Source organism: Strix uralensis, chromosome 4 (assembly GCF_047716275.1).
Source record: "Strix uralensis isolate ZFMK-TIS-50842 chromosome 4, bStrUra1, whole genome shotgun sequence".
Classification (NCBI taxonomy): Eukaryota; Metazoa; Chordata; class Aves; order Strigiformes; family Strigidae; genus Strix; species Strix uralensis.
Genome location: NC_133975.1, coordinates 97,816,878 through 97,831,128, shown reverse-complemented (window position 1 = coordinate 97,831,128; position 14,251 = coordinate 97,816,878). Strand labels below are relative to the sequence as shown.

The 14,251-nt window shown below is 33.7% G+C and overlaps 1 protein-coding gene across 1 annotated transcript in view; it reads left to right on the top strand.

The window, feature by feature from the left end:
- RYR3 (ryanodine receptor 3) overlaps window positions 1-14,251 on the top strand; it is a 265,038-nt gene that overhangs the window by 165,668 nt on the left and 85,119 nt on the right. The window contains exons 47-57 of the mRNA XM_074868153.1: window positions 6-175; window positions 832-1,052; window positions 2,318-2,408; window positions 3,830-3,970; window positions 6,301-6,464; window positions 7,428-7,506; window positions 8,900-8,989; window positions 10,431-10,580; window positions 12,165-12,227; window positions 12,642-12,717; window positions 12,885-13,008. Of these exons, the coding sequence (XP_074724254.1) occupies window positions 6-175; window positions 832-1,052; window positions 2,318-2,408; window positions 3,830-3,970; window positions 6,301-6,464; window positions 7,428-7,506; window positions 8,900-8,989; window positions 10,431-10,580; window positions 12,165-12,227; window positions 12,642-12,717; window positions 12,885-13,008 (1,369 nt within the window). The remainder of the gene's footprint in view (window positions 1-5; window positions 176-831; window positions 1,053-2,317; window positions 2,409-3,829; window positions 3,971-6,300; window positions 6,465-7,427; window positions 7,507-8,899; window positions 8,990-10,430; window positions 10,581-12,164; window positions 12,228-12,641; window positions 12,718-12,884; window positions 13,009-14,251) is intronic.

Below are 14,251 nucleotides of genomic sequence, written 5' to 3'. Positions count from 1 at the left end.
TGTAGATGGCACAGTAAATGAGCCAGACATGTCTGCAAATTTCTGTCCTGATCATAAAGCACCCATGGTACTCTTCTTGGACCGTGTCTACGGTATTAAGGATCAAAGCTTCCTTCTTCACCTACTGGAAGTTGGATTTTTACCAGATTTAAGAGCCTCTGCCTCTTTGGATACAGTAAGTATTCCACTATGGAGTTTAGGTGCAGTGGCTGAATATAGTGGCTCTGTAAGTGTAAGGAACAGAATTTCAAGTCAAACCAGCTTTTTTTTTTTTTTTTTTGCAAAAAGGTACTGTAGGCTCACTGTAAGCACAAATAGTAATAGTTCAGTTACTATTAATTTATAGTGTTTAAGTCTGATCATAGGCATTCAGTACTACCTTATGAAGCAACACTAATGTAGTTCAAAAACTTTTAATTGTGCAATATGTCCATTGGATATACTGTAATAGGCTTAATGGTTACTTTTATTTCATGTGTGCTTTCGAGAAGTACATTGAAAATTCATATATGTGAACATATGAAGAAGTCAAGTGAGATGAAAAGTGATACTTAATGCTTTGTGTTTTGCTGACCTGTTTAAAGAAAGCAGCTGCATATTCTTTTTTTGCTCCTATTGGTTCAGAGTGTAGTAAAGCAAGAGATAGGGGATGTCTTGGATTTTCTCAAGTTAAAAAAATAGCTTTTGTCCTCATGTGTATACTGAGAATATCATGTTAGCACCCAGCCACTAAGGGGACTTAAGGAGTATTTCATTATTATGTTTTATAGACTTTATATTCAGTAACCTTTATTCTATATGATACTAACAATCATTTACTGCTTCATACAGGTTTCTCTAAGTACCACAGAGGCAGCTCTCGCACTAAATAGATATATTTGCTCAGCTGTGTTTCCATTACTTAAAAGATGTGCTCCCCTCTTTTCTGGAACAGAGCATCATGCCTCTCTGGTTGACTCCATGCTTCACACAATATATAGGTTATCCAAGGGACGTTCCCTTACAAAAGCACAAAGAGACACTATTGAAGAATGCCTGCTTGCTATTTGCCAGTATGTATGATACCTGTGTACAAATTGATTTCTTTTGTGCAGTATATGTATTTTAATAATTTCTTTCTGTATAATGTGGAACTAAGATCATTTTATTCTTGCATGAAATAAATGACCAGAGTGTATGATAAGATTTTTCTAAAGAGAAAATACATTTGATTTTTCTGTTATGGATACTGCATTATACAAGCTGTCATGTTGATATGATCTTTATGGTGACACAGGATAAATTCTGATTATTTGTAAAAACAAAATCCCAGTAATTATCAAAAATGTTCTGGCAAGTCTGATAGTGAGTGTGTGTTGAGGATTTAAGGAATAGATGTGCTTGTATTTCTGATTGTGGTTTGAAGAACGTTGGCTATAGTTTAAAAAAAAAAAAAAAAAAAAAAAAAAAGAAAAACTCCCCTCACTCTCCAAATCCTAAAACTGAAGTGAGCACTGAAGTTGTATCAGGAATTGAAATGTAGATTTGCCAACTGAATCATAATTCTTGATCTTTGTCATAAACTGTAGTGCTATTTGTGCAGTGGACTGTGAAATTAGTAATGCAGTATGAATTTTCAGTTTGTGCATAGCACTGAACCCCTGCCAAAAAGAGGATATAGTAGAAATGGAAAAGATTCAGAAAAGCCTAACAAGAAGAATCAACATAAGAAATAATTTCGCTCCTTTTGAACAGCTTAGTAGACCAGGAATCTTCAGCCTGAAAAAGTGACGACTGAGGAGGATATCTGAAAGGCGCATTTTTACATTGATTTTGAGTTTGTAGATCACTGAAATTAAATAGCTAGCAAAGAAATGCTGGGTAATTTATTCAGTCTTCCACTTGAGATTTATTTCTTATAAGAATAATCATAATGTATTTCCCAGATTAGTTTCAGTTAGGAGTGGTTTTTTGCTTTTTAGTGTCATATCAGTAACCATTCTATTAGGATAGTATTCTGTTTCTCTTGCTTAGATTGTACCCTCTATGTATTCTGAAAAAATCCAGTACCCTTCCCTCTGCTGTCATATGGCACAATCATACACATTGTCTAATCACTGAAGAGAGTCCAGAAGCAGCATGTTTTTCTGTGCTATATCCTTCTATATGTAGATGAAGCATAGTGAGATTCCTTAAGCATCTACCACTGGTTTCTCAAAATACTTTTAATGAGTGATTTGAATTCCAGTATGCACATTGTTTTCAATTTTTATTTCATTTTCACTGGACTGTATGAATTTTACTAAGAAGTTCTAATTTTTTTTTTTTTAAATTACAGCCACTTACGTCCCTCTATGTTACAACAGCTGTTGAGAAGGCTAGTTTTTGATGTGCCCCTACTCAATGAATATTGTAAAATGCCTCTCAAGGTAAATGCTTTACTTTCTGTACGTGCATTCAGCATACAACTTACTTCATAATAATTTGTCATTATCATGTTTTTAAAAACAGAATGGGGCAGGGTGAAGCAATGCGAAATGACTTCTGAATTGAAAATGTTACAGTTTTATAAAGTTTTTTGCACTGAATATAAAGATTAAATGTTTTGTGAAATCTTGCCTAATGCAGACAGTATATAGTAAGTTGATTATGCGATTTTGTTCAGTGAACTGTTGACTTTTTCAGTGTTTCAACAGAAAAGTATTTGAAAGTATTAAATTAAATGTTAGCATTACCTTGATATTTCTTCTTCTGCTATATGAACTATAATAACTCTTAGTAGGATGCATAGTCAGGAATAAATTTTGAGTGAAGTCTACAGAGAACAGGATACAGGGAACAGAATTCACCTTTTATTTTTGAGCAATCTTTAACTGAAGTCTTATCCATCATCTCGTTCTATAAATAATTACAATTGTGAGATGATAAATAACTTTTATTTAGAATTTTTCTGTCAGGTTTTCTTTCTGTTCCAGTTGGGATAAAAGGGCCTGATCTTAGGTCTGCAGGTCTTTCTATGGCAGAATTGAAATTCTGTCAAGCTCTAAAGCAGAGCTGCCAGATTCACAGCCCTTTTCTGGAGCATCAGTAATTTTGGAGCAAAAGTGTGGCTAAGAGGGAGTGTTTGATTTGGGTTTTTTATTATTATTTTCCCTTCCTGAACAAAATTTCAGGAAAAATTAAAATAGCAAGATTGTAGTCTGATGCTAAAAGAATTTTACAATTTCCCATGGGATAGGAATTTTTAGTTCTAAAGAAGAAATCAGTAGAAATTTCAAAATATATGGAAAACACACTAATAATCATATACACTAGCTCTTTAACTGGTATGTTACAGATTGTTCTTTCCATAGGTTTTTCCAGAGATGAGCAGGCACAGCTAAAAGGGTGTACTGCAGGTGTCTTTTGCAATGTTTTGAATAGTACTGAGGCCATCAACTACAAATGACAGAAGTAAAATAAATTTGAATTTGTAAAACTTTTTACCAGAATCTATCATGTCCTCATTTATACTCATTTCATTTTCTCTATTTTTATCCTGTGAGCTAATCTGTACTCAAACAGTGACAGTCCTGAAATTTTGCAATTTTGCCACTCACTGTCATCACTGAGAATCCCACAGCAGCAGTTGGGGTTAATACAGGCTTTATACTTTCACAGCATGGGCTCTGCTGCTCTTCCAAAAAGAGAAAGAAAAAGAAAAAAAAAAAGACCTTTTTTATGAGCCTTTAGAAATGAAGAAACAGAAATAAATACTAATACCCATGTAACTGTTTAAACAGATACTGGCAGTTCAGACTTTGCTAATCAGTATGTTGTTATGTGCGTTTTTATTTTCTTGAAAATCTAGCTTCTGACAAATCACTATGAGCAGTGCTGGAAATACTATTGTCTGCCTTCAGGAATGGGAAGCTATGGAATTGCAGCAGAAGAAGAATTACATTTAACTGAAAAACTTTTCTGGGGAATATTTGATTCCTTGTCTCATAAGGTAATGACTGTAATTCACATTACAGTACAGAGGATGACCGTAAAAGCATTACAATGATAATTTGCTGTGCCAAGTGCAGAGTTCCTGTTTTAACAATTCTTTCACCTAATATGGGAGATATGGCAAGGAATGCTTTTAATGAAGTAAATTCCTAATGAAAAATTGAATGCTGAATCTTGAATCATCTCTGCAAACTAATGAAATGTTAAATCTTTATCTTGATATACCCATATAACCTTACACTAGTAATGAAGCAGATTGCTTGCTGCACTAACAAGTCAGTGTTGTCTCCTCTCCTACCTTAGCACTACTTAACTTTTAAAAATACTTATTACTGACATAAAATTAATTTTAAGAAATGCATATGCTTGTCAAATTGTTGCTGTATGCACAGTAAATTTACATTGTCTTTTCTCAAACATACAGTTGTATTTTTTTAGTTTTCTGGTTATTGCCCAGCTTAAGAAATATGATACAACATTCTTAGAAATAAATATTTTTCCATTTTCCTGTTCCAAAGTGTGATCTTGGGATATTTTCACTTACTCATTTTTTCTCAGTGTAAGAAAAAGTAACATTTCTGATAGGAGAAATGCATTACTGAGTAAATACTTTTTGTATTTGATTGGGCTCAAAAATCAGATTCTCACTATGGGACAATAACACATTTTTTTGTTGCATCTCACTGAATTTATGTTCCAGTTCTAATTGCTTCTCTAGACATTCTGATTTATAGTATGGAAGTGAACATGGTCTCTGGCATTATTTTAAAATGGTTTTTAAACCTTATTTGTATTTGATTTTAGTGACGTTTACCTCTCTCTTACTGCTCTCACATGTGCCGAGCGTTAGGAGGGCCTGACACAATGAAATGTTTCGTTAGTGCATCTTAGCTTTGTACAGATAAATGAAGATGATGTTTCTGCCAATATTGGTGGACCTCTGTAATAGCACTTTTTTCTGTAAATTGCTGTTAGTCCAATGAAAGGAAAATTGTGTAAATCTGCTGAGCTACAGTATTCTCCATTGTTCTGTTTTGTACTGAGATATTTACAGGTTTGGTATTTTCATGGCTTCCAGCTGTTTAGTGGAAGCAATTTACCCTGTGATCTCCTTTTGTTTGTGTCATACACACTAAAGAACACTGCAACAAAACTAGAGGAAGTTAAAGCCTCAAAATTTTAGGCATTCTGCTTGCTGTGATATAAACATATAATTTTATCAGCAAGTATTTTCAATGGACCTTAAAACTGTTCTTCAGCATTTTCTTGGCACAAAGTGGTCATTCAGATTTGTAGAAGCATATAGTCTTTCAATTTCTAATAATGAGGCAAGCGAAATATTTTTTCCTATAAATGCCTGATCAGTGCCTGTGTCATAACATCAAAAAGATGCCTGTGCTATTTGAGTAAAACTCTATTGAATAATTGTAATAGCATCACACTCTTACACTGTAATGTTCGTAAGTAGGTCTTAAAGCCTTTTAAAGCTATATCATTGTGGCCATTTTACAGATGGGGAATCTGAAAGATAGAGTGGTGATTTTTTTTTTTTTTTTTTTTTTTTTCTTCTTCCCTAAGCGTACTAAGAATGTTGTTTGAGAGCTGGAAGGAGAACCTTGGCCTACAGTGATCTACTGCTACTTCCTCTAGCACATGTTTTTTATAATCTAGTGTATAACAATTGACCTTGAATATGTTTCATGGCAAGTTACAAAGGATAGATTCTTCAAATGTAATTGCACCATATATTTTTATATATCAAGTACTTCTATGTTCTCTCCAGAGCTAAAATGACTATTTAGAAGAGCAAATGTGTTAGTTCACCTATTAGCAGGACAACTTTGAAAAATAATGAACTGACTTTGCTACAGTAAAACACAATTTCCTTTAACGAGCATGATTTAAACTGATTAGGGGAAAAGAGAGAGAAATGACAATGACTTCTGCAGTTAAGACAGGAATTAGTCCTTTTAGAACTAAGACAATATGTTATAGATGATCGTAATTCTATAACTAGGCAAACAACCCTTGACCATTCCTATGTAAGCCTTAATGGCCCAAAGAAAGCTTAAGAGTCATACTTGTATATACTTATACAAGTGTCAGCATACTCTTATTTTAATTTGAGTAGTCTTAAAAATTTATCAAGTTGATATTAAGAAAAATAGATGTCATATAGCAATAATTTTGCTCTATGCTTAATTTTTAAATGTGCTTTACTGTTTGTTTGCATCTTCTAATATTTGTACATATGGCTGCTTGGTTTTCACTAACATTTTGCATGTTTTTCTATTGGATTTTCCCAACCAGTTCCTATCTCTCCTGCAGAAGTATGATCCAGAGCTCTTTCGAATGGCTTTGCCTTGTCTAAGTGCTATAGCTGGTGCCTTGCCCCCTGATTATTTAGATACACGAATTAGGTCGACTTTGGAAAAACAGACTTCGGTGGATCCAGAAGGAAATTTTGATCCCAAACCTGTCAGCACAGCAAAGTGAGTCTCATAAATCATAGTGATTTATTTTCCTTAAATATTTTTATACTATTCCTTATTAACATCTTTTTCTCCTCTGTACAGAGAGTTGGCTTGTGACTGGCTTTTTAATGACATTAGTAGCTTTCAGAAGTAGTGTAGGGATTTTTGCTTCCTCCTGCCAAATACTTCACTGCAACATATCCTGTTTACCAGATATAAAATGTATTCTACTTAGAACTGTACATATGTTAAATATGTCTACATTATATCTGCAGAGCACATAGAAAATTCTATACTTATTATTACCATATTGCCTGATAGTTCAAATCTTTGGAATATATACATCTGTAATGCATTTGATACTGTCATTATTTAGAGTGTGCTTATGACAAATGGTACAAGATCAAAATCAGGTGATTCAATTGGCCTATTGCCCGATTTTTATAAAGTCTTCACTTAGTTTTAAGAATTGATCTGTAGCAACCTGATATGGCAAAATAAGCAGATAATATGTGATGATTTAATAGGATCTTGGTCTGCCTAGTAATCTTGTGCTTTTAAAATACAGATTTCTAATACTTACACATTCAAGAAGTGAGGATCACTAGTTGAGTCTTGCGATTAAAGTGTTACCCCTCCATCATTACGCAATGCGAAACCATCCATGCTAATATTATCCTGTATAAAGAATCACCAGGAAAAATACCTGTAAGGCTATGGTGAAGCAGGTTTTTTTTTCTTGTCACTTCAGTTGCTAATAAGTGCAACTGTTGTGTATTTGAAGATTGCCTGTAAATGCCATTATAGCTCTGCTTTGTTTTGTGTCATTTCTTCTAAATAAAATGGAATTGCAAAGCCAGATGTCTCGCATTCATCTGGAGGTGAAGCATTTCTATTAGTGCGATATTATACTGACTCTTTTTTCATAAATCATACTGAAGTAACTTATGATTGAATGACCGTACTCCCCTTTGTTTACAGCCTTGTACTTCCTGAAAAGTTGGAGTATATTGTCAGCAAGTATGCTGAACATTCCCACGATAAATGGGCCTTTGATAAGGTAGGAATTATTTTAAGACTGGCAACTGTCAGAAAAGGACTAGTAAATAATACCTGGGATGAATATTGAAAGAAAAACGGGACAGTTTAACTGATAGGCCCTTGTTTGCAGTGCATTAATGTCTGCATATTTCTTTAGGGATATGTGGAAGAAACCTTTTGCTCAAGAAAATGCATTGAAATTTGTCACTTTGGAAAAGTGGCCCGAATTTATTAGGACAAAAAGTTGAGGGGAATGAAAAGGGGGCAGTTGGTTTGGTTTAGTTTTTGTTTTCTTTTTTCTTTTTAAGTAATAATATATAGATCTTAGCTTCATTTTGCCTGGTGATGATGTTTTTTTGACTGGGAGTCAGAGATTCAATTTTACTGCAGCAGCTCTGTGATCCAAGAGAGTACCTGGGAAGCCTAATGTCCTTGTTTTTTATTTCAGAAAACATAGTTATAGCTTTTCTTTCTTTTTAGCTTTAAGACGACTGTTATGCAGGGATTTCCTCCATATTTTTCTAAGAGCTCAGTCACTGTGTTGTGTTTCTGTTTCACTACTTCAAAATAACTATGACAACATATACTAATTGATTTTTTTATATCTTAATGTTACAGTGAAACATTTAATAAAGGCCTTTTTAGTGTTACATTTTGCAAATAGATTTTAATGTTAATAAATATAACTTTTAGAGTTAAATTTGAGCAAAATTAAGTTTGTTGGAGTTGTTGCAGTTTTTGATAACCATGTTGGAAGTGTTTGGATATGAGTAACTCATTCAACCCAAATAGGAATTTTAAACCTCTTTCATTCAAGGAAAAAAATAGAGGTGAGGTTAAGTAATTTATTATAGCAATTATTAACAAATTAATAGCAAATTTATAGAACAGTTATATAGAAATAAGTTTTGTCGTTGTGTGGGGTTATGTATGCAAATTTATAGAGAAAGGTATACATATATATGGATATGTAAATACACACATTAGTCTCAAACCATAAATTTCAGTTAATAATATTGTTTAAGATAAAGGATTAATTAAAGTTACATTCTTTAGTGCTTGATCTGTTAACTTTGTGCTGCTGACTTTAGCCTCGCAGAGAATAGAGACACTTCTTTAACCTTAGCCAGTACCATCTTAATGCATGAGTCTGTTTGAAAGGAGCCAGTGTATATTGGGCTCAGAACTGGTTGCATGAGACCTACTACTCATAGATGGCATCTAATCTGTCTGGGCCATGTTTTCTTCTGATGTATTCACAAATGGATGCCTGCTCTTTTAACGGAAATTTCTGTGGCACTGAGTAGTTATTGGAGTAGATTAGCAGTTCAATATGACAAATTAAACTGGCCAATTTGCTGTTACTCATCTATGTTGTTGTCATGTTATTTCACTATATTTATTTTTTTCAGACTAATAGTGGATGGAAATACGGTGTTTCACTTGATGAAAATATGAAGACTCACCCATTAATAAGACCTTTCAAAACCTTAACTGAAAAGGTAATAGAGGAAATTTCAGCTGCATTAATACAAAGTAGATTCATTTGTGTACTTTTGAAAACCTATTTCAAATATATGCTATAATAGGAAGAGAGACAAACTGGAATTCTTACAGTTAAGAACAGCAACATCTGTATGCTGAAGTGGTTGTTTAGTTAATCTTACACAGAGTCTTATATAATTGCTTCCCTTAGGCAGTCTCCATAGGCCTGGGCCAATTTCTATTAAAAGTATCAATAGCACAGGGTTTTCAGGCCTTCATGGATGAGGAATGACTGGCAGCAGCTCCTGGGTTTTAGATGAAAGTGTAATTTAACATATCTGAAGGCAATTTTGTCTTCAAGAAGGATGGTAGAAAAATTTAAAGAAAGCGTAGGAGATGCTTCAGTTGAAAATGGGGAAAAACATAAACTTTTTTGAATGCACTTTTTTAACTTTAATTTCTTGACTTGGCATGAATGTTTTCTAGTTGTCAGAACAGTGAACTGAATTTGAATTCTGTTACATATTTTTGCAATGATTCATTGGGTGACTCAAGTCAATTACATTTGTTCCTCTTTACCACAATTTTCCTGTTCAGAAAATGGAGATGACAAAAATCAAGAGGGATTCAAAAGGTTTAATTTCCAAAGGTTTGTAAATTGCTTTGAAATCTTTGGAGAAGAGCTGATGAATTGTAGGTTGAGTTGTTATTAAAGCAGTTCAAAGAGAATTTTCTGAATTGTTTCAGATTAGAACTTTTGAACCTAAAAATCAGGTCTTTCCATAAAAAAATGTCATGTTAAGTAACTGTCATAAAAATTCTTATGTATGGTAAGAACCGAAATACTTTTATTAGGTTAATTTAAGAAATCTTAATATGACATATTCAGAATTTTCTTTGCCACAACTTTTCAGATTTTTCTATAACACCTTTACTTTTCAAAGGAGTATTGGAATACAGGCTGTTACCTAATTTTTTATTGATGGCTGTATTTATATGAAGAGGTGTAGAGATCAGTAATGTACTGTATCTGTGAATGGATATAAATATAGGAAGACTTAAAAAAGGTCTCGTGTGCTGATGAATTTAAATGTATATACTTGCCTAACTATTTTCATAGCACTTGTGGTGCCATCAATTTTTTATTATTTGGGCTGGAGGAATCAATGAATAAGTTTCAAGATACAAACTACATTATTGCTCCAGAGCTCACTTGAGTGCTGTTAGTTTGTACACATATCCCAGCAATAAAGGCCACTAAGTATAAAACAACAAAAAAAGTAAGTATTTTAAAGCTTCTTTTTCATGTGGAAAGAACTATATCATGTCTTCAGATATAATATACAAATTTTGTTTATTTTTGTGGCATGTGACAGTTTATAAAGGAGGACAGAATATTTTCACTGAGTTTTTTCTACTTGCTAAATACAGAGACATTTTACATTATTTTCTTCAAAGGAAAAGGAAATTTATCGTTGGCCTGCCAGAGAATCACTGAAAACCATGTTGGCCATGGGATGGAGCCTAGAAAGGACCAAGGAAGGAGGAGAAGCAATAATACATCAGCGTGAAAATGAAAAGCTCCGCAGCATATCTCAGTCTAGCCAGGTAAGGTGGAATTGCTTAAATTTAGAAAGCAAGAACCTTGTTTGTTAATTTACTAAGAAATTATACAAAATTATGTTAATTTTATATTCTTTTTAACGAAAAGAAACTTAATGTTAAGAGTTCTGATTTTGGAACTCATGTCACTATAATAAAAACTGTGCAGTAACACTAAAAAGGGGATTGCAAAAAGACAGCTTTTAAGGTGATAAGTCTGTCAGAGACCATATCTATTCATTTTCTCAGAAGGCCTGAGAAGAGTTTTCATATAGTCATTCAAAGAATACATGGCTGAGTATTTAAAGCCTTTTATTATATGATAAGTAAATCTAGTAATATTTTTTTTGTCAAACGGAAGAGTCTGAAATGGGCTTTTGTCAAGATTATAATTATGACTGACAAATATGATTGTGTGTTTAATACTTTTTTTAAATCTACAGGCAAAATTTGAGGGTAATTATATAGTACCTAGCATTCTGATCTGTGATATAGACTATTTTTTTCATTTGTAGGTTTTTTCGTATGTTGAAACTGCTGCTCATAATGTCTGTGTCTTGGAGAGGGAAAAGCTGTTTAAAACGATGACATGTGTTGGGAAATTTTTATTGTACCCCTTGAGGTGAATTAAACATGCATTTGTGCTTAAATATAGTGAGATTTAATGAGCAATGCATGGGGCAGAGTCCTACCACCATAAACAGTTCTGCAAGGAGTGTGCAAAGATGTGTCACGAGCTGATTCCTTATGTACACTTGTACCAGTACTGATCCTGTGAGCATCAGCATCAGGTGCCTTAAGCCTGTGTTGGGTTCATCCCCCAGCACCAAAAATGGCCCCTGAGGACTCTGTTACAAGGCAGTACTTCAGCATTTTTTTTATCTCTTCAGCAAACTTCACTTCCTTACAGAGAGTACTTCTGTCTCTGGCATCTCTTCTTCTAGGCAGTTGAACCTGTTCTGCAGTTAGGTCTTCTTGCTCAAGAAGATGTGTGATAAAGACATGACTGAGTAGAGAATTTCAGCACATGTTTAACTTCAGCACATGATTGAAATCACTGATTTATATGTGACCATTCATATTTAACATGTGCCTAATAGGTTTGTTGCACTGGAGCTTTCACACTTGAAACATTTAAAGACTGCATAAATAAATGACACTTGTCCTTTTTCTTCGTCTGTAAATTCTGAAACAATAACCTATTTTAACTTCTTGTTATGATGTCTTGTCTTTAATATATGGTTGATTCAGGCTGTTGCCACACTGTTCTGTCATGTTTTGAAGTTGCATCTTGTATGCCTGACTGGTCTTCTCTCTTAAGCTTAAAAGCATAGTTTTTAGCAGCTTGACATCTGTTGCAAATAGAAAGATCTAAGTATCTGCAGCAACCTTCTTATTTCCACATCAGTAGATGTATTCTGTTAACCATCCTGTGTGTCTTCAGCACACTGCAAAACAAAAGGTGAACACAGTTTCTACAAGAAAATTCAAAAATGTGAATGGTCTTACTCTAATCAGATCAACAACAGAGAGGTTGTAGTTGAATATTTGATTGTTTTATCTGAAAATAATTCTCTTTTTTTCCTGCAGGGAAATGGATATAGCCCGGCACCACTTGATCTCTCTAATGTGGTGCTTTCTAGGGAGCTTCAGGTTTGTATTTATGTTTTGCATATGTTGAAAAGAATTAGTATATTTGGGTTTTTATTATTAATGAGTTGAATTTTGTCAGCTTTTATGAGTGTATTTGTCACTCTGGTTGTGATATTCTGTTGTAGAATGGTGCACAACATACTATTTACATATTTAAAGAAGAGATTTCTACTGTTTATCCCCATTGGTGCTTTCTGAGTTCCTAGAAAAAGTTATCATGAAGCTAGGGTAAACAGCATGTGATGTGTATCCTGTGCTGACTTCAAAGAACAGCTGCATGTAAAAATGACACTTAACTGTGATGTTTCTTTACCGCAAGAGTGTATACTTAAGAATGTAGAATTAGGTAGCATTACAGAATTTTTAATTGTCACCATTTAATTTTGCCTCTTGTTTTTTCTGATGGTAATGTAGGGAATGGTTGAGGTAATGGCAGAAAACTACCATAATATATGGGCCAAAAAGAAGAAAATGGAGTTGGAAAGCAAAGGTAAGCCAGAATCCTGTAAACCACACAAAAAAAGACAAGGAAAATGAAGGGGAAGAAACAGTCTGAAAGAAGACAGTGTAAGACAATCAAAATTGAGTAGTTCCTTTTTGTACCAGCAAAATAAATCTTACAGTAGAAAAACTTACAATTCTTTCAACTTACTAAAGGTGGAGGTAGTCATCCTTTATTGGTACCTTATGACACATTGACAGCCAAGGAGAAATCACGGGACCGTGAAAAGGCACAAGAGCTGTTTAAATTTCTTCAAGTCAATGGTATAATCATATCTCGGTAAGTTGCACATTTTTTGAAGATACTTACATTCATTGCACAAACCATGATGATTGTCTTATCTCACTGCAGTCTTTTGGTTATTAACATAATTACCGTTTGGCATATCTTCTGTAAATCAGAGTCCTTGTTTTTATGTTCAGAACGACCCTTCTTAAACAGTGTAGACAGGTAACATTTTTAATAAGTATATGATCATAGTAAATACAAAAGGCAATAGTAGTGTAATTAAAAAAGCAGATGATTTGAAACTTTTAAATCAGCAGCCAGCAGTGTCAGTAAGGATCATGGGAAAATAAATCTGAGGTCTGATACTGAAACACATCTATGTAAAAGTGCTTTTTAATCCAGTTTTTAAGAAAAATGTTGGTTTCTGTGAAGCACTAAGACAAAGTGATTATTTTGTGGGCATTTCATCCTTCTGCTCAAGCAAAAGTACAGTTTTTATTAGTTGTATTCATATTGCTGTTTCTGGAAGTAAGCTGGCTTGTGGGGACTTATACTGTCAATGAAATTAAAATAACATATTATACTGTATTTTTGGCTTTATATGATGGAATTGAGAGTTACTATACTATCATCTTTTATTGTATCTGAAATACCTGAGCACAGTGGAAACTGCAATTTTGCTGGCATTAAACATTTTTGTAAACTAAACTGTATTTATGAACAACTTTTTGTGTACATGCATAACCAGATCTTGTTTTCATGTATTTCTGCTTTTCAAGTCTGTGTCTCTAGAGAAAGTATACACTCAGAAATTTATACAAATTGATTATTAGGATCTGCAAAAGGTAACTTTGTTGACTTCAACAATTAATAACATTTCTTAAGATACCAGAAAACAGCTCTAAATATCCATTTCTGCAGTACTACAGAGAAAAATTCCCTCTTGCCAGGTATGCAGGTGCTCAGCCTGAAAATAAAATGTAGGCACGCCACTAAACATTTTTATATCCTCCATAATTGCTTTAGAGCCATAGAATAAGAAAAGCGGGTTTAGTTCCTGCAAATGAATGGTTCTTTGAAACACCAATGGAATTGTTCAAATATTAGTTTTAATATCTCCTTGAAGCAGCATCTGTTCGGGTTAGGAAGACAATGTTTTCAGTGTTAATTATTGGGACAAGTCAACTTGAATAAGCCTATTCAAACTCTTTATGGGGTGTGGGCAGAGTTTGCAGTAATTGTCTGTATCAGAGTGAATCAAGATTATCCTCTTCTCAGGGTTTTCTTCAGATTA